The 26102-nt window shown below is 46.9% G+C and overlaps 3 protein-coding genes and 1 pseudogene across 5 annotated transcripts in view; 3 read left to right on the forward strand and 1 right to left on the reverse strand.

Annotated features, from left to right (window-relative positions):
• Positions 1-26102, forward strand: part of LOC117547782 — a 253890-nt pseudogene that overhangs the window by 101186 nt on the left and 126602 nt on the right.
• The window catches only part of LOC117547779 (zinc finger protein 420-like), a 389236-nt gene that overhangs the window by 62605 nt on the left and 300529 nt on the right, over positions 1-26102 (reverse strand). The window lies entirely within an intron of this gene.
• Positions 14784-20577, forward strand: LOC117547790. The gene is made up of 4 exons (XM_034218616.1): positions 14784-14885; positions 19298-19996; positions 20163-20231; positions 20368-20577. Exons 2-4 carry the CDS (start codon positions 19303-19305, stop codon positions 20430-20432), a joined length of 828 nt encoding a protein of 275 aa, XP_034074507.1. The 5' UTR covers positions 14784-14885; positions 19298-19302; the 3' UTR covers positions 20433-20577.
• LOC117547780 lies at positions 20453-25251 on the forward strand. 2 transcript variants are annotated; one of them, XM_034218600.1, is made up of 7 exons: positions 20453-20578; positions 20903-20950; positions 21052-21159; positions 21288-21353; positions 21516-22653; positions 22918-24065; positions 24197-25251. In XM_034218600.1, exons 3-7 carry the CDS (start codon positions 21099-21101, stop codon positions 25234-25236), a joined length of 3453 nt encoding a protein of 1150 aa, XP_034074491.1. In that variant the 5' UTR covers positions 20453-20578; positions 20903-20950; positions 21052-21098; the 3' UTR covers positions 25237-25251. The 2 variants fall into 2 exon arrangements, with proteins under 2 accessions (XP_034074491.1, XP_034074490.1); XM_034218599.1 differs by lacking the exon at positions 20453-20578 and having other exon boundaries at positions 20707-20950.

Genomic DNA, 26102 nt, shown 5'->3' on the forward strand with positions numbered 1-26102 from the left:
CTCAGGATCGCTGTCACTATTCCAGTAACAGTTGCTGCTGGGGAGAGGAGCTTCTCCAAATTGAAGCTCATTAAAACATACCTGAGGTCGTCAATGGCTCAAGAACGCCTCAATGGATTAGCTTTAATAAGCATCAATCGCGAGGTTTCGGGGCAAATATCATTTGACGATACAATAAATGAATTTGCAGCAAGAAAGTCCAGACGTGTCCGACTTTAAGGATGTGGACTAATTAAAGGACACAATAACAGAGACTTGTTGTTCTGATTGCCTGTTTCATTTGATTTATAGTGTGTGTAATGTTGTTCATTATCTTAATTTATTTGCAATAACCTCACTTGTAAGAGCTCCGTTGGCTATATTTGTGTCCACGTTTGCACTTTCTTTTCTTAAAGTTTTAAGAGAAGCTACTTTTGTTTGATGAGTGATTTTCATTTAATAACTACAATATTAATAATAAGGATAAAATAAATAAATATGTTACATTTATTTGTTATTGGCTGTGGGTTATTGGTTATGTTCACATACTTATTTGGTTATTAAAATGTAAACCGATCTTTTTCATATAGGTGTTTTAGAGTTGTACCTCCTATCAGGTCTCTAGTAGTTGTGTGCTCAAAGTGCACTAGATTGAAGCATTTTACTATAAAATGTTAAAAATATATATATACCCCCGGACCCCCTAGACCCCCTAGATGTGACATCCATCACCCAATTAAAACATGTTCATACAATAATGAATACATTTGAAACCTTTATGTATATTACCTATGTCAATACGTTTCTGTTTTTGTAGTGTATTGGTCTTTTGTAGAGATTTTTCATTTATTCTTTATATATTCTATTGTGTATTGCTTGGAGGGGGGGCACCAAATCATAATCTCGCCTAGGGCACCAAAATGTCTAGGGCCGGCCCTGCCTACACCCTACCCCTCCGTTTGCGCGTTCACGCGGAGGGTCCGCCATATTGAGGGCTGTTCCAAACCAACGAGTGTGGAGCATGGATGTATAATAAGAACTGGATACAGCGTGGGAGGCGGGGCCTCATTAATTCCTGTGAGAGTTGCTCATTAGCGCATGATGATAAAATGGCACAACTTTTGAGAGAGCGAAATGTCACAGATTACCCGGCATGCCTGAGAAGTACCCGTATGTGCGCTCATAGCGCATGCGCAACTTTAACCAAAATGCTCGTTCACATCAAGCACGTCAATTTGCGTACACGTAACAGCACCGCGCGTTCATGACAGCATGGTAATGATTTGTTATTAAGATGGGTTTAATATTAACGAGGCGGCAGTTAGCAGCTAGCGGCTAGTTGTCATTATGCTAATGTACACATCAATCGTTATGTACTTATATTACGCTGTAACAGGATCTAGTGATATCCAAGCAACAGAGCTTCATTTAGCATGAAAGAATGATTGCACTGTATATATATATATATATATATATATATATATATATATATATATATATATATATACTTATAATAAGTAATATTAACTTTATTTAATACAACATGTATGGTACACGATTTAATCATACAGCCCAAGTAGTATGATAATGAATTATAGCAAACATGTGCAATATATCCATTATTACAGCTCCGTGGGATGGCAGTAAGACGATATGGGTCCGTTCTTATTGTGCATCCATGGGTAAAGATAAACGCAACTCACATTGGTTTTTCAAACAGCATCTCTGTAAACTACGTGTATTGTATTCACTGAATTTCACTCTCTGCCTTTAACGGCTCGTTGTAGCTCCAATCGCTCCAGCCAGAGCCTGGCTCCAGCACCCTTTGTGAGCACAGTGTGCTCTGATTGGTCGAGACACGTAACATGAACGTGCCGGGCGGCGCGGTCCCGTGGGTTAGATGCGCGTTCATAATGCAGAGGGAAATAACTCTCAGAATAACGTTATTAGCACATTTTTACAACTTGAGGAACGGATGTTTTTAATAAGGGCTATACAAGTGTTCATACTGGGTAGTTTATTTAGTTTAAAAACAATTATCCAACGATTTACCGACCACTCTTTCCCCATGTAAGTCAATGGGAAAAAGTGTTTCCGGGCCTGGCAACCAAACGGAAGTGTAGTACCGCCGTTTGGCCAGCACGAATATTTTCATCTGAGTCCGGCGCACTTCCTGGGGGCTTGGTGTGGAGCGGTGCTGACTTGAGACCGGTCTCTACCTGACCGGTCTCAACGCTGTGTGTGTCCGTCAGGAAACAAGCTGTTTACAAGTAGGCTAGTTCCAGCAAACATCCACTGATAAACTGCGATGTTAACAACCTCATGATGACCTCATATGTTTTAACTTAGGATCAAACCTGTGTTTAGCCTAGAAAAAGGTAAATGTGTGCATTTTATTATAAAGTTGTGTATATTTACAGACTGTTGCAAAAACTAAGGAGCTTATAAACATCAGGTTTAAAACTAAAAGAGCTTTGAAACACAATGAAAGATGTTTGGAGTTTTATTTGAGTTATTAATTTAAACTTTTTGTCTAAGAGATGCTGATTTGAAACCGTTGTTACATACAGTTACGGCATTTCCTGTTTCTGCCGTAGAGAGGGGAGGCCGTCCCAAAGCTTGCTGCTGTATTTACTAGGCTTGTTTGAGACAAGCGAGACCTGCGCAGTTGCGATCAACGTCTTGCTAGTGCGTTGCATGATGGTTAGTCATTTTGTCCGACTTGCTCTGGAGTTCCGCCCACATGAGATTTTGACATTTCGCGGGACAAAGACGCCCGCAGCCTTGAGAGCGAGGCGAGGCGAGTTGGCGCAGTTGCTCTCCACGGGCTGCAGAAGCGAAATGCTTGATGGGAAACGTCTCGCTGGTATCTCGAGCTGAGCGCTCATTGGTGGTTTTTACCACGTGCTGCTGATGAAACTCTCCAATTGGCTGGCAAAAGTTTGTTGTTGTTTTGTGTCAGTTTTACGTTGCCACATCCATTCCCATTTTTCATCATTGTTCCACAATGTTTATCATCATGAAATTAATATCTATATATTTTATACTATACTGCTTACCGTTTTCATACTTTATATATCTTAGCATATATTCATACACACTGTTCATGCTGCTCACAGGCTGATATCTAGTGTATTCATACCCCTCACTGTTTATTCATCATTCAATTCATTTTTATTCTGTAGGTTGTGTACATTACTTTTCACTTTACTGCTTGTTGCACCTGGTTAGAAGCTAAACTGCATTTCGTTGTCTCAGTACCTGTAATATGTGCAATAACAATAAAGTTGAATCTAATCTTGAGCAGGAACAAATGCATTTACTTAGTACATATCTGACATTAACGAATATACAGATTTGTGCATTCTTTATAAATGCAAACTTGTCAAGACCACTGACGGAAGTAGTTTTGAAAAGTAATAAGTGGTTCTGTCTTTTACATGTATTCAACCCCCCTTGTACTGATTTGTTTCAAAATGAACTGACACTTGAGTCATTCATTTGTAGTGATATAATAATTGTGGGATTTCTATTGCATCCACTTCATCTGCAACGAAAAACGCCAACGCAATTTCCGCCATTGCAAACCCAGCCAGTCAAGCCGACTCCGACTCCGAGCTGTCCGACTTAAGACGAGCTTTTTGACACCTCCCCCGGCTGCGATCGGCTACTCTCGTCTACTTTCGAGGCGAGCTGCAATGTGTCTCAAACAAGCCTATTTTGTCCGACTTGCTGTGGAGCAGTGTGTGACGACCCCTGCCTTGTTATCTCTGGTGTGTGTATGTTCCTTTAAGGTTTTCCCTTTGGTCTATCAGCTGGGATTGAGGACACCTGGCGGCTGGAGCTAGCCGGATAAAGGACCGGGCCGGATCTCGCTCTCACTCTCGCTCTCTCTCTGGCAGGAGGACGCAGCGCGAAGAGCAGCCACGACCAGCTGACCTCTTGTTTAGTAGTTTGTTTCGCCTGTTTGTGTCCTTCGGCAGCAGTGAATAAACTCTTGTTTCCTATTCACGTCCTCGTTTTCTGTCGCGCGTTTGTTGTGGCTGAGAGCCAAGCCATGACAGCTGGGGGCTCGTCCACTTCTTTTTATCTGTGATACAGCAACGGATAGGTGAGATTTGTGTGGGTTGGTTGGTGCGTTGCATGTGGAGCAGTGCGGAACGGTGCGGAGTTTTCCCTGGCAGGTTAAGCGGCGGTTCCTTTGGGATCGTTGAGCGGGGTGTGTAGTGTTGCGGAGAAAGTGGTTAAAGCCTTGGCTTGGGAGCATGGCCGTTGTCTCAGTAGTGTTGCTAGCTTGCTAGTCGCTTTGCTGGATTAGCGGTCTCCAGTGCATACATACCCACCACAAGTAACTGCATGAAGACTAGGGAGGAGATTAGTCAGTGGGATGGCGAGTTAGTGGGGAAACTCCAATCAAAAAATTAGTGTTCCACTTTGGACGCATAATAAACGTGGTGGTATCTGTCCGGTTGGTTTTTGTTTTTGTTCTCTTCTTTCGGTTTAAAGGTCCGGCATTGTGTTCCGGTGAGGGGCCGGTGTAAATTAAGATGGCTGACGTAGAGGCATTTATTGAAGCTCCGTCTCAGGAGTCTCTTGCCACTTTCTCAAGAGAGCAGCTGCTCTTAATTGCTGAGCATTTCTCTGTGTCTATTGTCGGTGATAGAAGGGTGAAAGACAACATAAAATACTCTATAGTGTCGACATTAAGTGAGACAGGAGTGTTTGCTGCAAAGGAAGAGGGGGTTTTGTTAAAACCTCTTTTTCAGGCTAGTTCACTGTCCTTTGAGCAGCAGAAGGAGATGTTATTGTTGCAACTGAGTCATGACAAAATGAGGTATGAGATGGAGTGTGAAAAGGAAATTTCAGTGGAGTGGATGCGGCAGGAGACTGAGAGAGACAAACTGGATATGGAAGGACAACGTCTTTCTATGGTCAGAGATGGTGCGGTATTGGGTGAGTGGCACGGTGAACAGGTGCCCAGGTCTCCTCATCGGTTCGATGCTAACAACTTGCGCTTGTTACCGCAATTTAATGAAAGTGATCCTGACACTTTTTTTTTGCTTTTTGATCGTGTAGCTAGGGCTATAGATTGGCCTGATGCGGACTGCGCTCTGATGCTTCAGTGTGTTCTCACAGGGAGAGCGCAGTCAGCATATTCCTCCTTATGTCTTGAGGATAGCTCTAGCTATAGTAAAATAAAATCGGCGGTGCTTAGAGCATATGAACTGGTGCCAGAGGCCTATCGACAGCGTTTTAGGTCCTTTGAGCAAAAACAAGATCAAACATATGTGGAGATGGCGAGGGATTTGTCTGTTCATTTTAAGCGTTGGTTAACTGCTCTTGACGTCACTACTTTTGACGATTTGTGTGAGCTCATGACTTTGGAACAGTTCAAAAATATTCTTCCAGACAAGATTGCTACTTACATAACAGAACACAGGGTCACTTCTGCGGCTGAAGCTGCTGTGGCAGCTGATGAGTTTGTGTTGCTTCATAAGAGCAGGTTCGGAGGGCGCTCTGGGGCCCGGGCTGTTTTTGAGGGAAGTAGAAAGGTTGGTTCATTTGGGATGGAGCCAAGGAACTTGGGTTTGGTCAAATCTGAGGGGGATAATAATGATATTTGCCACTACTGTTGCGAAAAAGGCCATTGGAAGGCAGACTGTCCTGCGCTTAGAGCAAAATCTGAGGGAGGAAGACATTTTGTTGGGCCTGTTGCGTTGGCTGCTCCTGTGGAAAGCAGCGGTGTTGCCGATGTGCTTACATCCCACTTAGGTGGATCTGAGGTTTTGGCATCTTATGCTCCATTTATACGAGACGGCTTGGTGTCATTGGTAGGTAGTAATGTCAGAGTTCCAATCAAAATCTTGCGAGACACAGGGGCTTTTGACTCCTATATTGTTGACTCTGTTTTGCCTCTGTCTTATGAAAGTGACACTGGCGACACCCTTCTGAGTAGGGGACTGGGATTACAAGTTCTTCCTATTCCTGTTCATAGGATGTATATTGACTGTGGTCTTGTTAAGGGTGAGGTGGCTATTGGTGTACGTCCAGCTTTGCCAATCGAGGGGATACAGTTCATCCTGGGCAATGGTTTGGCAGGTAGCAGAGTCTGGACTGATGTTCCCCCTGTGCTTTTAGTGACTGGCAGTCCGATTGAGTCAAGGTCTGAGGAGAGCTCTACAGTGTTGGCAGACGTCACGCCCTCTGGTGTGATCACTCGTGCTATGGACAAAAACATGTTTAGAAAACAGAAGACCAAGCATTGTCCCACTAGTCAAAGTGGTCGTGGCGGCGGTGGCGTTGATGGTGGTCGTGGTGGCGGCAGCGTTGATGGTGGTCATGGCGGCGGCAACAGGGGTCGAGGAAGAGGCAAGGAAATGTCCTGCTATCGGTGTGGAGACCAAGGACACATGGCTCGTGACTGTGGGTATGCCAACGACCGGAAGTGCTATTCCTGCGGTGGGCTTGGTCACATCCAGAGACGTTGCAGTAGGGTGAAATGTTACAGGTGTGGCGACTTTGGCCACGTGGCGGTGCATTGCAGTAAAGCCAGTGAAACTAACTGCTACAACTGAGGAAGCATGGGCTGTGACGGTAATGTATTGTCTGTCATACTGTTTAATAAATCATTCTCGCTCTGCCCATCCTTTTAAAGTGTGCTTCTCAGGTTGCTTACCTGTGTTGCTAAAGATGTGGCTGGGTGTGGGAGGAGCGGCTGGCAGTGTGAGGGTTGTATGTTGCAATTGTTGGTTTTGTTGGAAGTGGGGTGCCGTATGCGTCTGGTATTTTTGTTGTTCATTACTGGTGTGTTTTTTGTTTTGTCAGGGTTGGTGTGCCGGTGGTCCTGGGGACACCGACTTTAAGGGGGGGGTGTGACGACCCCTGCCTTGTTATCTCTGGCGTGTGTATGTTCCTTTAAGGTTTTCCCTTTGGTCTATCAGCTGGGATTGAGGACACCTGGCGGCTGGAGCTAGCCGGATAAAGGACCGGGCCGGATCTCGCTCTCGCTCTCTCTCTGGCAGGAGGACGCAGCGCGAAGAGCAGCCACGACCAGCTGACCTCTTGTTTAGTAGTTTGTTTCGCCTGTTTGTGTCCTTCGGCAGCAGTGAATAAACTCTTGTTTCCTATTCACGTCCTCGTTTTCTGTGCGCGTTTGTTGTGGCTGAGAGCCAAGCCATGACAGCTGTTTCTCAAACTTTTTCATACCAAGGACCACTTAACCAATAAAAAAACACTCGCGGACCACCTAACTCCACAAATATCCAAAAACACATCGTTTTTTACAAATCGCATGGAAATGGTACAAACAAGTGGCCACATGTATGATGAAGGTGTTTATCTGGGCTATATCATGCAATCGAAAGTGAAACTTAAGTTCGCTCCATTGAGGAGATATTCCCGCGAGAGTGCGGAAAACTTTAATTAATTAATTTCAAATATGAAATTTTACCAATATACTCACGGACTACTAGGGGGCGCTCACGGACCACCAGTGGTCCGCGGACCACACATTGAGAAGCACTGCTCTGGAGGCTTGCCTACATGAGACGTTGAAATCTCGCGGGACCAAGACGCCTGCAGCCTTGAGAGCGAGGCGCGGCGAGGCGGTGCACTTCCTCTCCACGGGCTGCGGAAGCTAAATGCTTGATGGGAAACGACTCGCTGGTATCTCGAGCTGAGCGCTCATTGGTGATTTTTTTCCACGTGCTGGTGATGAAACTCTCCAATTGGCTCGGCAAAAGTTTGTTGTTTTGTGTCAGTTTTACGTCGCCAGATCCATTCCCATTTTTCATCATTGTTCCACAATGTTTATCATAATGAAATTAATATCTATATATGTTATACTATACTTGCACTGCTTACCGTTTTCATACTTTATATATCTTATCATATTCATACACACTGTTCATACTGCTCTCAGGCTGATATCTAGTATATTCATACCCCTCACTGTTTATTCATCATTCAATTCATTCTATATTTTATTCTGTCTATTATGTACATTACTTTTCACTTTACTGCTTGTTGCACCTGGTTAGAAGCTAAACTGCATTTCGTTGTCTCAGTACCTGTAATATGTGCAATAACAATAAAGTTGAATCTAATCTTGAGCAGGAACAAATGTATTTACTTAGTACACATCTGACATTAACGATTAAACACATGTGTGCATTCTTTATAAATGCAAACCGAGTCAAGCCGACTCCGGAGGTGGCGGTATGCACCTTAAAGTTGTTTGCAATCCGCCAAAAAACCGAGAGAAGAAGAAGAAGACGAAGCCGATGTCACTAGAGGCTTCTCAATACTCAAATGTCCCCTCCTCGACTCCTCGGTCCTCCGGTAGTGACCCGGAAATGAATTTCAGCGCGCCATTTTGAAGCACGTCTCATTTCTCTAAATGCACACCGAGGACCGAGCATCGAGCGTCGAGGAGGCTCTCTGGAGGAGCTATAACCGAGGATACACTGATGGTTCCTCCACGGCTCCTCCACGGATGCATTTCCGGGAACGGTGGAGGCGTGACGCACGGCCGGACTTATCTCAGCCAATGACAGCTATGCATGCATCCCCTGGATATTATTTTAGAAACTGCTTTCATCGCGTGCGATGTTTCCAGAGAGAACAGCTGTAAGGTCCATGCAGAAAGCAGAGCAGTGTGTATAATATATATCACTCAGTATAACAGGCCTACTGTGGTGACACGTTATTGGACATAATTCACCTTGCTTATTGTGTTGCCACATGGACCCTTTAGTGGGGAACACCTGTAGCTTTAGCTGCCATTCCTGCTAGCTCATCAGGCAGAGCAGTGCATGTGTTAACCTCTCTGAAAGTAATGGATAATAAAGATTGGAACTCCATTCTTAATACACCGCCTCCGACTCTCTTTTCACGGCACTACACTGGTGACCCTGACTTTTCCGAGAAAGTTTCCGGAAAATTAACGAACATGGCTGAGCGCGATGTTTTCATAAAGCTGCCGGAATTCTGGGAGCACGCCGCGGAGGCATGGTTCGCACACGTGGAGGCACATTTCGCCTGCCGACAGGTCCGTGACGGAGACCTAAAATACTACCATGTGGTAGCAGCGCTGGGGAGCTCCACGTCGTCCAGGTTGGTGGGATTCATCGCAGCCCCCCCACATCATGGCAAATAGGAGGCGATTAAGGCCCTTCTCCTTAAGACATTTAGCTTATCTGCTAAGGAGAGGGCCCGCCAGATACTTGACATTCAAGGCCTAGGAGACAGCAAGCCATCCCAGCTAATGGAGAAAATGCTAAATCTGTTAGGGGGGGAAGATCCCCGGATTTTATTCATGGAGATTTTCCTGCGTCACTTGCCTCCCCGGGTACAGACGGTGCTGGCCAACACGCCTGTCACGGAGCCCCGTACTTTGGCTGAGGAAGCGGATCGTTTTTTCCTGGCTACACAACAGCCCGGGGCAGAGACGTTAGCCGCGACGCTCAGCGGCCCACCTGCAGTCAAGAAAGCGTGGCGGAGGCCGGACACGGCTGTGGCTAGCCGGCGTGGAGACGCCGGAGTGTGCGTTTACCACGCACGTTTCGGGACAAGGGCGAAGAGATGCATCGCTCCGTGCAGCTACAAACCCCCGGGAAACGGAGGGGCCGGCGCTCAGTAGTGGCTCTGAGCGTCGGCGGCACGTGCAGGCTCCTCTTCGTCAGCGACAGCGTTTCGGGGAGCCTGTTTCTGTGTGACACGGGCGCTCAACGGAGCGTAGTTCCAGCGTCGAGTGAAGATGTCGCCCGTGGGGGGCACGGACCGCGATTGACGACGGCTAACGGCAGTCCCATTTGCACGTACGGCGTGAGGCCTATGTGTTTGTGCATCGGAGGACAGCGTTTCAGCTGGGATTTTGTGACAGCGGACATTTCTTTTCCCCTCCTCGGAGCGGATTTTTTGTGTGCTCATGGACTCTTAGTGGACGTTAAGAATAGGCGTTTGGTTGATGCCTTAACGTTTTCTTCCCTCGTGTGCACACTTGGCAGCGCAGCGTACGACGGGGGTGTTTTCCAAGGTGGATCTGGTGCGTGGATACCACCAGGTGCCCATGCACCCCCTGGACATTCCCAAGACAGCAGTCCAACGCCTTGGACTTTTTGAGTTCCTGCGGATGCCTTTTGGACTCAAGAATGCCGCTCAGACGTTCCAGCGCCTGATGGATTCGGTGCTGCGGGACCTGCCGTTTGTGTTTGTTTACCTCGACGACATACTCGTCGCCAGCGCTTCAGTGCAGGAGCACCTTTCCCACCTCCGAGCCCTTTTCACACGGCTCAACGAACACGGATTAATCATCAATCCTGCAAAGTGCCAGTTCGGGGTGTCGGACATCGATTTCCTGGGGCACCGCGTCACCAAGGGCGGTGCGACACCTCTGCCAGCGAAGGTGGAGGCTGTTGCGGCGTTTCCTCGCCCGCTCACAGCCCGGTCGCTCCGTGAGTTTCTGGGGATGGTGACTTTCTACCACCGTTTCATCGCCCGGGCCGCACACATCATGCGGCCGCTGTATGAAGCGTTGAAAGGCAAGACCCCCGTCCAGGAGATCGACTGGACAGCAGAGGCGGACGGCGCTTTTGCTGAGGTAAAGACCGCGTTGGCTCAGGCGGCTTTGCTGGCACACCCATCATCTACGGCTCCCATCTCCATCACCACGGACGCGTCAGACTACGCGGTCGGCGCAGTGCACGAGCAGTGGGTGGAGGGCGCTTGGCAGCCGCTCGCCTTTTTCAGCCGCCAGCTGACGCCTAGAGAACGCAAATACAGCGCCTTTGACCGGGAGCTCCTCGGACTTTATTTGGCCGTGCGGCACTTCCGTTTCATGCTGGAAGGCCGTGAATTTACGGCGTTTGTCGACCACAAGCCGCTCACCTTCGCCATGTCAAAAGTGGCGGAGCCTTGGTCGGCACGTCAGCAGCGGCAGCTGTCCTACATATCGGAGTTCACTACGGACATTAAGCACGTGGCTGGCAAGTCGAACCTGGTTGCTGATTGCCTCTCCAGGGTCGTCATCGGTGCCGTCCAGTTGGGCCTGGACTATACTCGCATGGCGGCAGACCAGGTCACAGATCCCGGCATCCAGGCCCTGAAGGTGGAGAGCGCGGGGCTGCGCTTGGAGGACGTGGTGTTCGGCGACGCGGGCATTACTCTCCTGTGTGACATCTCTACGGGCCTGGCGCGGCCTGTCGTCCCTGCCAGCTGGAGGCGTCCTGTGTTCGAGGCTGTGCACGGCCTGTCACACCCCGGCGTTAAACCTTCGGTGCGTTTGGTAGCGGCGAAGTTCGTTTGGCAAGGACTGAAAAGGGACGTGAGGACTTGGGCCAGGGAGTGCGTGGCTTGTCAACGCGCTAAGGTGCACCGCCACACGAAGGCCCCGTTGGAGCGTTTCCTGGTGCCTGAGAGGAGGTTTGATCACGTCAACATTGACCTGGTTGGTCCGTTGCCTTCCTCTCAGGGGTTTTCCTACCTCCTCACCATGGTGGACAGAACGACCCGTTGGCCGGAGGCGGTTCCGCTCGTTTCGACATCAGCCGCAGACGTGTCCCGGGCCTTCATTGCAACGTGGGTGTGTCGTTTTGGCACCCCGTCAGACATTTCCTCAGACAGGGGCTCTCAGTTCACGTCCGAGCTCTGGAACGCTGTGGCAGGCGGTTTGGGGGTTAAGCTGCACAGGACTACCGCTTACCACCCTCAGGCTAACGGCCTCTGCGAGCGCATTCATCGCTCCATGAAGGCGGCCCTCAAGGCCGGCCTTACGGACGGTAACTGGGTCGACAAGCTGCCCTGGGTGATGCTGGGCCTGAGGACCGCACCTAAAGAAGACTTGCAGTGCTCTACGGCTGAGATGGTCTACGGTCAGCCGCTGAGAGTTCCGGGGGATTTCCTCCCAAATGCATCGGCTCCCTGGTCGGCGTCGGCCCAGCGGGCTTTCCTGCGTGACGCCGCTGAGGCCTTTGCTCCGATCCCTACTACTCAGCACAGTACTCAGGTGTCCCAGGTTCCCGCAGAGCTCCGCTCGGCGGAGCACGTGTTCATCCGGCACGATGCGCACAGAGGCCCCCTGCAGCCCCCTTATGATGGGCCTTTCCGGGTCTTGGAGCACGGGGACAAGCACCTGGTGGTCGACCTGGGTGGCAAGGCCGAGCACGTCTCGGTGGACCGGGTGAAGGCTGCTCACCTGGACTTGGACCAGCCTGTGGTGCTGGCTCGACCTCCGCGACGGGGCCGCCCCCCGGCCTCGTCCCCTGTCACGGATTTAAGACCTGTTGTTCCGGTCCCTCCCCTTCCGGGGGCCGCACAGGCGGGAGTCACTTTTCGGACTCCCGTGCTCAGGAGTCGTGGGGGTCGGCGTGTCGTTCCTCCCCGCCATGCTGATTTTGTTTATGTGTGAATTCTGGGGGGGCTTGTGTGGTGACACGTTATTGGACATAATTCACCTTGCTTATTGTGTTGCCACACGGACCCTTTAGTGGGGAACACCTGTAGCTTTAGCTGCCATTCCTGCTAGCTCATCAGGCAGAGCAGTGCATGTGTTAACCTCTCTGAAAGTAATGGATAATAAAGATTGGAACTCCATTCTTAATACACCGCCTCCGACTCTCTTTTCACGGCACTACACTACTCTCTTTATTTGCTTTAGTTTAGTAGCCTAGATATAAACAAAGAGTCGATATTTTTCTAAGACCATTGCTTCACATAATAAAATACACAACGGATTATGCTTTTGGAGCTAGGTGTGTGTGGTACAGTGTGTAGGTGTGTGTTGTACAGTGCGTAAATGCGGCGGACAGACGGGTCTCAGTTGGTTTGGTGTCCTCTGCTTACTTTTAATAGGCCTACTTGTAAATACAACTTTTGGCCCGTAATTTCAATTCCCCATTTCAGCGACCAGAGAGGGGGGGGGGATATATCCAGTCTCTGATTGTGTTACGTTATTATGAGAGTGCTCTCATACTTTAAATTGTATACATTTATATAAATATATTTGTGTGTGTGTGTCCGCATCTGTAGCCTGTTATTGTCTCATTATACCGCACTCTCAATGAATTCAAAGTAAATATGTGGGGGAACAATGTGCAGCTGATCTAACAGAGATACAGCGCTATGACAAAACACTCGACAGCTGATGCAGCTGTTGCCACGTAATAATGAACGGACGTCTCTTTAAAATGACCGCTTAGAGGAGAGGAGTTCTCATTTCTTTAAACGTCTGCTGCTTCCCCTCCTCTCTCCTCGGTTCCCCTCCTCGGTCTTCCGCTCGCATCTCCTGTGGGCGGGTCTAAGTCTCGAGGAGGGGAACCGAGGAGGGGAAATTTGAGTATTGAGAAGCCTCTACAGTCACTACCCGATCTGCAGCTCTGCCCGATCTGCAGTGCGCATGTGCGAGATGGTCCGCCATATTGGACAACTCCGGACGGCAACCCAAGATGGACACTTGACACAGTGGCTTTTAGCAAAGCTTAAAAATAAAACGAGAGAGAGATGAGTTATTGTTAATACAACGTGACTTCACTATTATTTAACAACTCTTTTTATGGGGTTCTTTTATTTGGGGTTAAGTACATTGTCAGAATAAGTGAGAAATTAATGTAACTTCTGTTAGACAGCTATCATACTGAATACATATTTACTGTGAATGTGTGCAAAAATGTATGGCATATGGCTGTCTAGTTTCTCACTTATTCTGACAATGTACTTAACCCCAAATAAAAGAACCCAATAAAAAGAGTTGTTAAATAATAGTGAAGTCACGTTCTAATAACAATAACTCATCTCTCTCTCGTTTTCCTTTTGAGCTTTGTCAAAAGCCACTGTGTCAATGTTGTCCTACTTGGGTTGCCGTCCGGAGTTGTCCAATATGGCGGACCATCTCGCACATGCGCACTGCAGATCGGGCAGAGCTGCAGATCGGGTAGTGACAGCCGACTCCGAGGCTGCTTCTCAGGTCGATTAAATGAAATCCTTGCTTCCCTCACTTGCGTCGTTTCCCTGCGTTTAGTCCCTCCCACCAGGGAAGCATGGAGGGACGCAAGGAAACCACGAGAAGCAGGGAAATGAGTTTTAAGAGCAATGGGACGTCCTTTCCTCCGGAGCGTCACGTGAAGCGACGTCCATTTGTGATGATGCTGCACAGCTGATCGTCTGACAGCATCTCTGTCCCCGTTATTTCCACACACCCCCCCGCCTCTGTTAGTACACATTTACTGACACAAACATTTGTATCATCTGTTGTAGACCCAAATAAATAAAATAAAATAAGATCTAATTCTCAAAAAAGAAACGCCATTCTTAAAATGTATAAACGAACAATAGTTTGATTAATATTGATTAGAGTGCACAATAGAAATAAAATAATTGAGAGAAGAAAAAGAGATATGTTATCTATCAAAACCCAGTTAGATTAACATTCATTGGATTGCACACTTTGTTTGTTTGGATATGTAGTAAATTAATATTTCAATAGCACTTAATGACTGACTAAATGGAAATGACAATAAATGAAAATGTAAAACGAAAAAAGCGATCATGAAAATGTTTCCAAAAAATGAATTAAATGATTTTTGACCACTTTGTTGTTCAGATATATCACATATTTGTAACTAAATGAAACATGAATTGAAACAAAACACGGTATAAACTGAGGAGTGACCCGCGCGGCCACCGGGGATTGTTTCATGATTGTTCCATGATAATGCCATAAACGATTTCCCATTCATTCTCTATGGCACTGTTGAATCGTTGCCGATGTAATATATATTTGGCCGCGAGTGGCGCACTTTTGCCAGTGAGACCTGTCTGCTCCTCCCCGCCCATCCCCCCTTCAGTGAGTGAGTGATTGAGAGACTGGACAGCGACTTTTTCAACTCCTGACATTACGACCAAACTATAAGGTAAGTTATAGTAACATGAATTAACAGAGAAGCGACATGTAATGTTATGTTATCTGGGCTTTGTCTGACGTGTTTTAGTTTCAATGAACGCTATAAAGTGGTCCGTGTTTCCTACGTGTATCTTGTCTAACGGCTGCATGCACACACGGCACTTTGGGATGAATTACATGTTAATGTAAAGTTAATTCAACTTAAGCCGCTTAAAGTTCATGTGGTAGGATTTCTGTGTGACTTTATTGTGTTTTTGTTGGTGAGGCGAAATTACCGCGAGTTACTTGTGGCGAAATCCTCCGTGGGTGTGCGTTTACATTAATGTATATTTCAATATATAAATGAACGCTAACTACCATGTAAGTTTACCATTAACTCCCTTATTATTTTCCAATAAACCGGGGTTAGATATACTCAGTGGCGTTTCTAGGTGTACAAAACTGGGGGGGCAGAAAGAGGTCGGGGGAGAGAGAGAGAGAGAGAGAGGGGGGGACAGAGAGAGGGAGGAGAGAGAGAGGGGGGACAGAGAGAGGGGGGGAGGAGAGAGAGAGGGGGAGTGTCAAATTACATACTGAAGACCACAGGAGCAACACTGTGAGCGCATACATTTACGTACACAGCGTGGGGATGTCATAGTAATGCACCTTCATACATGGAGTAAAGGTCACCATCACAAAGTAATTCTTAACAATAACAACAACCGTAATGCTTTAGCATTAAAACACCATAGACTGTAAATATAAGGAAAACACAGACACTCATCATCGAGGTCACAATATCAATCGATCCAGCAGAGGCAAAACACAGAAGATCAACAAAATATATGACATAAATGAACTTACCAAAGCTGAAGGCTCACTTGAAAAGAAAAGCGGCACGGCGGTCCTTCCTCTGACAGAATGTGTCTATCACTTTGGGGATGAAGTCCTGTAGTTGCTGGATCAACTGGCTTTCAATTGAAAGCATGGCCAATGCGTTAAGTCGCAGCTGTCCCATGGTGTTGCGAGTGAAAGTCTTTATCCTTTTGAGGGTGGAAAAGTTCCTCTCTGACTCGGATGTCGTCATCAGAGTTGTCACTATTATTTTGACCAAAATAACAGTCTCAGCAAACGTTTCCTCCAAGTTGTTCTCGTGAATGGATTTCAACAGAGACAGGGCAGTGTTTCCAGTGTGAAGCTCACTGTGGCGGTAGAGCGTGGTCAGCTCACGGCCCGTCCACACAGCGGCGTGCGTTGAAGCTTCCAACGCTTCTGCCCATTCACTTTGAATGGGGTGACGTCACTTTTAGCCGAACTGCATCTTGGGAAGCGACGTGGAGCGTTGCTGGCGTTGCTCGCGGCAAAAGTTGAGCAATGTTCAACTTTTGACGCCTCGGCAGAAGCGTCAGCCAATCGAATCATATGCCAGTACAAGCTCTATCCAATCAAACCGCTTCTTGTGTGTCAGGGGCGGGAGATTCATGTGATTGGTTGTTGGTCGAGTGTCAGACACGCACGCCGCTGTGTGGACGGGCCGTCAGACTTCAACTTCTCCTTGTTTCCCAACGCAGGCCACAGTTTCACGGCGCAGTCAAGCTCAGGTGTAGGAAATGACAGGACATGCTGTGGGAAGAATGAGCTGTCAACAAGCTTTGCAGCGATAAAATGGTCACTCTGTGAGAACCTCTGTTCCACCTGTGAGATGACTGTGTCACAAGCCTCCTTCATCACCGGCGCTGTGCTGCTGACTCGTCGGCCTGGCTCGTCTGTTCCATCATGAGCAGTGGCGGCCAATGCATCAGTTTTCTGCCTCATTTTCTGAACATTTTCCTTGAAACGGCAGAGCGCGCTGTTGATCCCAGGTGCATCGATGCTTCGTTTTTGCAGAGTGTTGTATAGAACATCCACTTCTGGCATAAGCAACGAAAAAAACTCCAGGAGCTGCATAAATGCTCGGTCCCGCAGTTTCTTTGACAGGCCGTATGCCTCACTTATGGTGACCGCATCCCATCCTGGTTGTGCGCGTATATGCTTCATACACTGAAGTAGTGCATCTCGGGTCTCCCAAACCGCGTTCACAGTTCTGCTTTTAAAGTTCCATCTCACAGCCGGTGGCCGTGGGATGCGTCTCTGTGTTGCCTCTGCAAGAGCTGCAACACGTTTTGGAGCACCGGAGAAAAAAGTGGAAAAAGCAGTTAGATCTGCAAAAAACACCTTCAGGATGCTCATCCTTGCTGAACACAGTTGCTGCAGGGTCAGGTTCAGTTGGTGGGCGTAGCAGTGAACAAACTGAGCGTTTGGGTACGTCTCCTACCCCGCGCACGTTACCGCTCATGACGGCCGCCCCGTCATAGGTCTGAGCGATTAGCTTTTCTTTCAGCTTCAGGGGTTCCAGAACAGCCTTGATGCTGTTAGAGAGACCTACACCAGTTTTGTCCTTTACTTCCACAAACTCCAAAAAACGCTCTGTAACTGTGAGGTCAGGCATAATGTATCGCAGCACAATCACCATTTGCGATTTACAGGAGACATCGGTTGTCTCGTCGGCCTGAACGGCAACAAATTATGTGTTGTCCACTTGCTTGGCTATTTCCTCCCTGTACACATCATACATGCAGTCCAAGAGTTCATTCTGTATGGTGCTTGATGTCCCTTTGAAAACAAGCTGAGCTTCGTAGTGCCGTTGAAGCCTGGAATCGCCCTCACACATTGTCTCGAAAATTGACCTGAATATCCCTGGATTCAGAGAGTCCGCCGACTCGTTGTGGCCCCGCAGTGCTGTCTCACATTTCCCACACAGTTTAATACAGGTGATGATCCGACCAAGCACGTACCTGTTTTCTTCCACCTTCCTATTATGAGAATCAATGCCGCGTCTGTAGGCGCTGTCAATCTGAGCTGCAACATTCACCCTTCCAAGTAATCCCAATTTTACGGCATTTTCCAAATGACTGTTGCTGCTCTCATGCTTCATTGTCCTCTCCGAAAGATGCTTTAAGTCCTTGTAACCTGTCCTCGACCAAGTACCTTGATCTTCACCAAAAAGCAGGCAAGGAAAGCAAAAGAGGGAATTCTTCTGGATGCTCGCCGTTAGCCATTTCTTTTTAGCAAACCACTCAGCGTTAAACCCACGTTTAACTTTGCCCGCAGTCTGGACCGTTTGGAAATCCGGTGGATGGTGGGCTAAGTGTCTCAAATGTGTGCTCCAGTAAATGGTCAACTTCATTCATTTTCTTTCAGTTTTTTACTTCTTTTAATCGCTGGTGATGTTAGCTATATGCTGCTCTCTCGTCTCCTCTTCAAACTACACGTGACGTTTCGCAGCACTGCACACGTGAGTACTTACAGCCAATCAATTCTGAATTATGTGAGATGACGTATGGTGGGGATGGGAGCACTATGCCCCTACGGTCATTATTTTTTTGCCACACACATTAAATAGAAAAATACTCTGAGCATGCGCAGTGTAGTTTTTACAATCACCGTTCACTTAGACTGTGAGAGGGAGGGGCAGGATCGGGTTTTGTCCCACATGGCTCTAAACAGCTCAAAACGGCACTCTAGACACTAATTAGAAGAACACAGACTAAAACAGAAATATACAGACGAATCAGATTATTAAACATGACCTTAAAATATATTTTATATGTTTTTTTATTTATTTTTTAGTATTTTTTTGTAATCATTATTTGTAATACTTTCTTCTGACACTAGGTGGGGCTGTGCCCCACCTGCCCCTAATGACCCGCCGCCACTAGATATACTAACCCATCACTGTTACAAAACACAGCGTGGGGACAAGTTAACAGCAGTTTACTTTTCATTCATCGGCTCTACAATATTCAGCTGTGCTGTTGCCCAGACGCCATTGGCTGTATCATTCCAATAGCTTGCATATAGACTCTTATTTCACTACTTTTCTATTTTTAATATTTACTTGCACTATATTTGTCTGTTTTTCTGTATTATTGGATGGCACTGTTGGAGAAGCCTGTGACCTAAGATTTTCATCGACATAACTACTCAGGGACAGACTGGACAGCATACATCTTTTTCTTTTTAGATAGGACACTTCACACTAAAGTGTTACCTGGGTCACATGACTGGGGGGAGGCAGCTGAGATCCTGGAACAAAGGCAGTTGAGGTGTGAATTCAGCCTTGGCTGAGTTCCCTTTGATAATTGAAAGGGTTTGACCCATGGGGGGTAATTTAAGTGTAAATAGTTTGTTTCAACAAACACACAGCTCCATACATACAGGAACAAAGATCAACCATATCTGATCCAAAGTAAAATAGCACTACATATATCATAGCACAATGTGAATGTGCAGACAGTTAAAGCTAGGGCTGAGATGTTAACACCATAATGTCTGCTCTCTATTAGACCCCACCCACCTGTGAGCATCATTAACTCACTGATATATATATTTTCTTCTTGACAGATAAAATGCAAAAACACTGCTCGTTTTTCCCTGGGAGGATGACTGTCACATTCCGCAAGGGTCCGCTGGGATATCTGCGGCAGGATCCCACAGATGCAGCCAGACTTCTCAAAGACAACCCGTCTCTACAGGACCAGCATGCACCCGTGAAGGAGGCAGTGGTCAAGCAAAATGCGCTCACCGTAATCCGTATGAGAGGAGGGGATGCTTCTGATAGAACGGAGGTGGCTGGAGAATACATCCTGCAGTTTGGGAAATATAAGGGCAAGTCCTTCCGCTGGCTCCTTGAAAATGACATTGGGTATACCATGTACCTGATCACGAACCAGCAGAAGGAGGAGGCTGCAGGATTGTTCATGGCAGAGGGGCACAGCAAGGACAGCCTTCTGTCTTTTCTGAGCTATGCCCTCAGCTTTGGGGAGATCCAGTCACTTAAGGACTATGAGGCGAAGAAAACAGTTGTTGTTGCAGCAGCAGTGTCAGAGGATGAGCAGCTGGTCGGCTTTGGCAATCGCGCCAAAAACACCTGGAGAGACATTTGGGACAGCAGGGATGATGGCTATGCCGCCTTCATAGTGAAGAAGAAATGTGCTGCAGGTACAAGGATGCATAGGCTGCAACAGTACCTGCAGAAGAAGCTGCACCCCCCCTCTGGCTCCACCACGACACATCCCTCACTTGCTCCTGCTGAGGCCATGGGTGAGTCTGGTTTGTTGTTAGCGCTGTGAGAAATATGCTGTTGGTTAAGTATTGTTTATTAAAACATAGGGAATACACTTCCATTATGTCAGTCGTGATTGTATCCACATTAATTACAGTAAAGACGTTTTGAAGGATTTTCTAAGTCTTGTCTGTTTGCATATAGGGATGGATCGAGATGAAGAGCTGGAGCAAGCGATGCTGAGTATCTCTCCTTCTAAACATGTGCAGAGCTGTGAGTGAACATGTTGTCTCTGCTTGTTTTGCCTGAAGATTTAAAATCATGTATAGTCAGCCTGTTCGCTATTACTCGTTTTTTTGTACAGCTCAATATATGTTTATGCATCACTCTTTCTATTTGTTTTTTGCAGCGGTGTCTGCACCACCATCGTCATCAGCAAGCCCACCACAAGCTCCAAGAAGAAAAAGAGGTTGATCTTTCTGAAAATTCCTGATGAACTCTGGGACCATGAATTATTTTCCCAAAATGACTTTCCGTCACATGTTGGCCATGTTCTGGTCTGTTTGTGCTCTTCTACATGTTGTCCTAGTGACTATGAATTGAAAGCAGTCATGTTGAGGGTAAGTTACTGCTTTTGTTCTTATTTGGATTGAATGAAAAGTACACATTTAAACTGCCGTGGTCACTAACACTTGAACGCATGTGTTTGCCGTGTACCAAGTTATTTCACCTGCTCAGACAGTTGTAATGACTGGATGCTGAATATTAATCCAAACAAAAAGAATGCATGAAATGTATTCTCTAAACATTAATATGAGAAACAGTGTGTTTCACTTTGAGATCAGCAGGTGGAGTAAAGATGGGTGATGTTTGGTCTTACTAACATAATTACTTATTTCTATATTGCCATAATATGAATAAACTGACACACTTTTCTATTTTAGTACCGTCTGCTACCCTCTCTACTGAACTGAAGGCTTCACTAGTAGAAGGTAATGCATTATATTACTGCTTATACATTTAAACCCTGAATCACATGCACTGTGCATCTGTCCAACATGTTGATGAATGTCTTGGCCATCCCTCCATGCAGCCCCTGCTCTGCCTGTAAAGACACTTGTGCCCCTTCCAAAGGAGCTGATGTTTCTGATGCCGGAACCATCCGCCCCGACGCCAACAGAGACCCACATCACTGTTCCAGGTATGTATATGTTTCACTCTTTGCCCCTTGTACAGTTTGCTGACTACGGTGAAGATGCTAAGTGTCATACAACATTATTTCTTTATTTTACTGTTGATAATAACGACATGTTTTAATATTTTCTATAGTGGCTCGTGAGATTTCTGCAGAGCCCTGTCAACCGACACTGCATCCACCAGCTGCACCAACACAAAGTGAGTAATACTAACAATAATAATACGTCACATTTTTGAGGCACCTTCAAGTGTTTGAATGTTTCTCATTTGGATGTGTACTTGCTAAAAATCTTTTTTCAAAAAATCACACACACACAATCGTAATTATTTGCCATGTGTTTTTATTTATTGTCTGCCTAGGTCAGCCATTACCCAGGCCATCAACGGTCCCCAGCTGTCCTCCTCCTCCTCTTCCTCTTCCTCTTCCTCCTCCTCCTCCTCCTGCCTACAACCAGGATGTCAGTCATTGGAACTGTTCGCCGCAGCAGAGGATCTGGATGAAGATGGAGCTGCAATCCATGGGGCTCTGGCCAGGCTCCGTTCCTGTACGCAACCCTCTGAAGATGGTGTCATTGTGGCGTGGCGCTCCCCAGCCAGAGCTGATTCACAGCGTCTATGATTTTCCCTGCGCCAAGTACTTTCAGCTCCATCCTTTTTTCATCTGGAAGCCAGAAAATGACAATTTGATGGGAAGGCTGAGGAACAATTACACTCTGCCGTGTATTGACGGCTGTGCTCAGCCTCAAATTGCCTCTGCTGGTGTTGGTAGGCCTCGTGTGATTGTCGGCACCACCGGACAGTACTACTTGCTGTCTTCAAGGCTCTGCTGCAAAGTCTGCCGGAAGAGGTGGTATGCCGACAACCCATCCTGGCTGGAAAAGCTCCCCAAGAGGTTCACCAACCTACTGCCAGCAGTACTGACTTACAAGAAGGCCATCTGTAAGTCGGTACTGGACGAGCTCCGGCGCAGCGGCAAGTCACCCACTGATATGGCAAAGCAGATCACGGAGTTGATGCACCTCAAATACGAACGTGCTGACCTGGCGTACATCCTCAGCTGTAAGAACATCATGGATGGTGAGGAAGGAAAGTACGACCAGAGGACAATTACCCAGTTCGTTCGGCAGGAAACCAAGCCGGCTCCCTTTGGAGAGTATGGGGACTCTGATGGCTGGAACGGGATCTCTGTGTCTGCACACTACCTGACAGACTGCCTCCTGCATGAGTACGAACACCAGCAGGGCGCCATCACCAAATTACTGCAGGGCACCTTTGGACAGGCCTTCCGATCAGACCACACTCGCAAAGTTGCGAGGAAGGTCACCTTCTCATCCGGGACCATGTCATCATATGCAGTGATGAATGAAAACTGGATGATCCTCTCATGGGTGATGGTGCAGTCTGAGACAGAGAAGTCCTTGAAGCCCTTGTACCAGGGGCTGGAACAGCGCTACAGAACTGCAGGTGTGGAAAAGGCACAGTACCACTGGGTAGACAGGTATGTTTGAATCAATATTATTTAATACATACGTTTAATATTTGATGAAATAACAGCTCTCTGCATTCATTTAGCTCATACAAATAATGATACTGTCATGACTGAATACACATGACTGCATGTATCAATTGATAATAATTACTAAAAATAAATATAACACATACAAATAAATATATTTCTATGCATACATGTGATTGTACAGTGATTGTTATGATTGTTTTAACATTTAAGGCTTTACTCTACTGTCTTTATTTCTTTTTTCAGGGATTGCTGTGCAGCTTTTAGGGTGTCAGAGTCGTGTGAAGGGGAGCATCTGAACTGGGATGCTTGGATGACATCTGATGCCATTGCTGCTCAGGCTACTTCCGGTGACGTGCTGAATACATGTGCATCAAGGTCAAACTTCAATGCGAACATGCTCATCAAGCTTGACCTGTTCCATTGTTTGAGGCGATTGATGCGTGAGTGTGTGTCCGAGCATCATCCCCTCTACAGCTCTTTTGCTCAGTTCCTGTCTGCAGCCTTTTCTGTGGTGGATCAGGAAGACCTGCAGAGGCTTAAAGATGCCTATGCCTTCTGTGGAATCCAGCCTGCCAACCCAACAAAGCCTCACACACGTGAGCACTGCAGGATCAGGATCCCACATCCCGAGGAGCTCGTCAAGAGAGTAGAGGGGGTTTTCCAGCACTTCCACCTTGCAACAGACCCTAACGGGCGCCCTCTCTTCAAAGCCTCTATGCTGAAATGCTGGCGTATTCAGCGGATACACATCCTGCGAGGTTGCCTGAGCGATCCAGAGGTGGAAGGAGGGATCATGTACAGGCATGGAGGAACACTGCAGCTGAACCATGTGCCAGGTGAAGGAGCCAAAGTTCCTGTATGGATCCCCATCAGAGGCACATCCCAGCAGGAAGGCTATCACTTCCACCAGGCTCAGTGGGTCACTGGCACACGCGTTTCCACAGAGCTGTTTCAAGCTCAGGCGATGACAGGAGTGGCGCGGTGGAATTACCAGCGACTGGTGGACCTAAAACAGCCAGATGTCAAACTTACAGCTGTCTTTGATCCTGCATTGATGGGCGAGATCAATGCAGTCTCTCAACAGGTGTTTGGCCATGTTAAATATCCTGCTTTTCATCTCCCTAACAGAGACACTGGAGAGAAGTTTGGCCTGGAATATGTGGAGCCTGATTGCCGCCCAGTTCCTCTAGACTGGGATAAGCACAGGAGTAAGGCAGACTCTACCCAGGCCCTGGATACACCTCCTCAAAGCAGCAACCCCACTGCCCAGTCTGAGCTTCTTCAGCCACCCTCCATCCCCCCAACCAAGCTGTTTCAGTTTCCTGCAAACCTTCCTTCAGTGAAACAAGAGGTGACTGCAGGAACGACTCTGGAGCCTCACACAGAGCCAGGTAAACTTTAGACGCACAGACAAAGTAGTGAATAATCCTTCAGCATCAGTGACTGGATTCCAATCATTTATTTCTATAAAGAACCTTTGTTTTCGTAGACATTAATGAATATATCTCTTTTGTTGTTATAGAAACCACATGTCTGAAGTCTCTGCCTCTGCTGTCCTCGCCAACTGCGGCTCGCACTGGACCTGTGAAGACTGGTGGGAGGGTGTTTGTGTTGGACCACAAGCGCTGGACAGGCCCTATGAGGCAGGCTGTTGACAACCTGCTCAACAAACACCATAGTCAGAAGGACATGCTGAAGCTTGTGGACAAGGACTATGCTGCTCTTGTGCTTGACTCCTGCACAGACCCAAACAGTATGCTTCACCCAACTACAAAACACCACATTTGTCAGTATGTGAAGCATCTCAGCAAGCTTCTGAACACCAGCTCCTCCATAAACATCAGCCCGGAGAAACTACAAGAGAGGCAGGTCCTCTGGCACTCTCTCACAGAGGGTAGTGAGACCACCAGGGTGCCAGTTGTTACAATGCCTGTTGCCATTTTCAACCCCACACTTCCCGTTCAGACCCCAGCCACACCTCTGACACTAGAACATGTTGAGAGTTTGGTCAGAAACATTATGGCCAACCAGCAGCAACAACAACAACAACAACAACAACAACACAAACAAAAGAAGAAACAGACAAAAAGGTGTCTTTCCTGCGGGCAGCCAAAGGCCCGCTTTGAAAATGATGGCTCTTCCATCCACCACTTCTACATGCAGGGCACTGTCAGATACTTTTACTGCTCCACCAAAGTTTTTAAAACTTATGGTGCTGAAGGTCTGACAGACCCTAAAATGCCATTTGGAGACTTTGCCGAGACAGCTTTCTTTCCGCGGGAACTGGAAGCTATGAAGCAAAGGGTGGAGGCAAGAGTCCAGCTTAAAAGAAAGAACACTGAGCCAGAGCACAAAGGTCGAAAATGCGGATTTTGTAGAGAGGAACTCAAGCAGGGCCCAAACAGTCCTCACATTCACACAGGATTCCCAGGAGTAGCAGGGAAGTATGTGTACTGTCCTGCTAAAGTGTTGTCACTATACAGGGATCAGGGCATGGAGAAGCAGATGACCTGGAAGAACTTCAAGGAGTCTGTTTTCTATGAGGCTGAAAAGGGAAAATGACAAGGTTTTTTTTCATGAATATGGATATCACTTCTGTTGTTTTCCTACTGTGTGTCTGTTAATGCCAAATTGTCATCCTGTGTGTTTTAAAACATTTACATTATTTCATTCTCTATTTACTACTGCTTTATTTACTTTATTATATTTACTTTATTTAACAAACTATTATTTACTTTATTTACTTCTACCTTATTGTTACTTATATATTATATGTTTTGTACATAATCTGCTTTGTTTCTGTTGTTTACAATAAAGATGTTTTCTTGATTAATATCTATATGTCTCATTCATAAGTAAATTATTTATACTACATGGTCCATATCTTAAATATAAATAATGCCTTCGGAGTTTTTCTTTTGAAGGTAATAAATAAATATAAACACAATAACAGTTACTATAACAAATTAGGATTCACATTTCTTGATTCATAGATAGCTCTTTATCTTTGATTATGTATCACAGACTTTGCCCCAACCGGGGGTCGAACCTGCGAACAGAAGAAATATCAGCTGGCTAAAACAGTGGTTCAGCACCATGGACAGTAATGCTGCGATTGTATTGGCTGTCACTCTATGCCACAGTAATGCTGCGATTGTATTGGCTGTCACTCTATGCCACCTAAGCACGTCTTGCCCTCCCGTGAGGTTCATGTATTTTCTTCACTCTGCTCTCATGTCAAGAAGCATCAGATCAGTGCATGCACTGCCTCGTCCAATCAGTGAGCGATGCACAGTAAGGGGGCGGGGTGAGTATCTGAGGATTTCATCGGAGGATGGTCTGGTGGTTCCTCGGTTATCGCTCCTCCATGATCGCTCCTCGCTCCTCGATCCTCGGTCCTCCGGCAGAAATAAGAGCCATGGGACGGT

Source organism: Gymnodraco acuticeps, unplaced genomic scaffold, assembly GCF_902827175.1.
Source record: "Gymnodraco acuticeps unplaced genomic scaffold, fGymAcu1.1, whole genome shotgun sequence".
In the NCBI taxonomy this organism is placed as follows: domain Eukaryota; kingdom Metazoa; phylum Chordata; class Actinopteri; order Perciformes; family Bathydraconidae; genus Gymnodraco; species Gymnodraco acuticeps.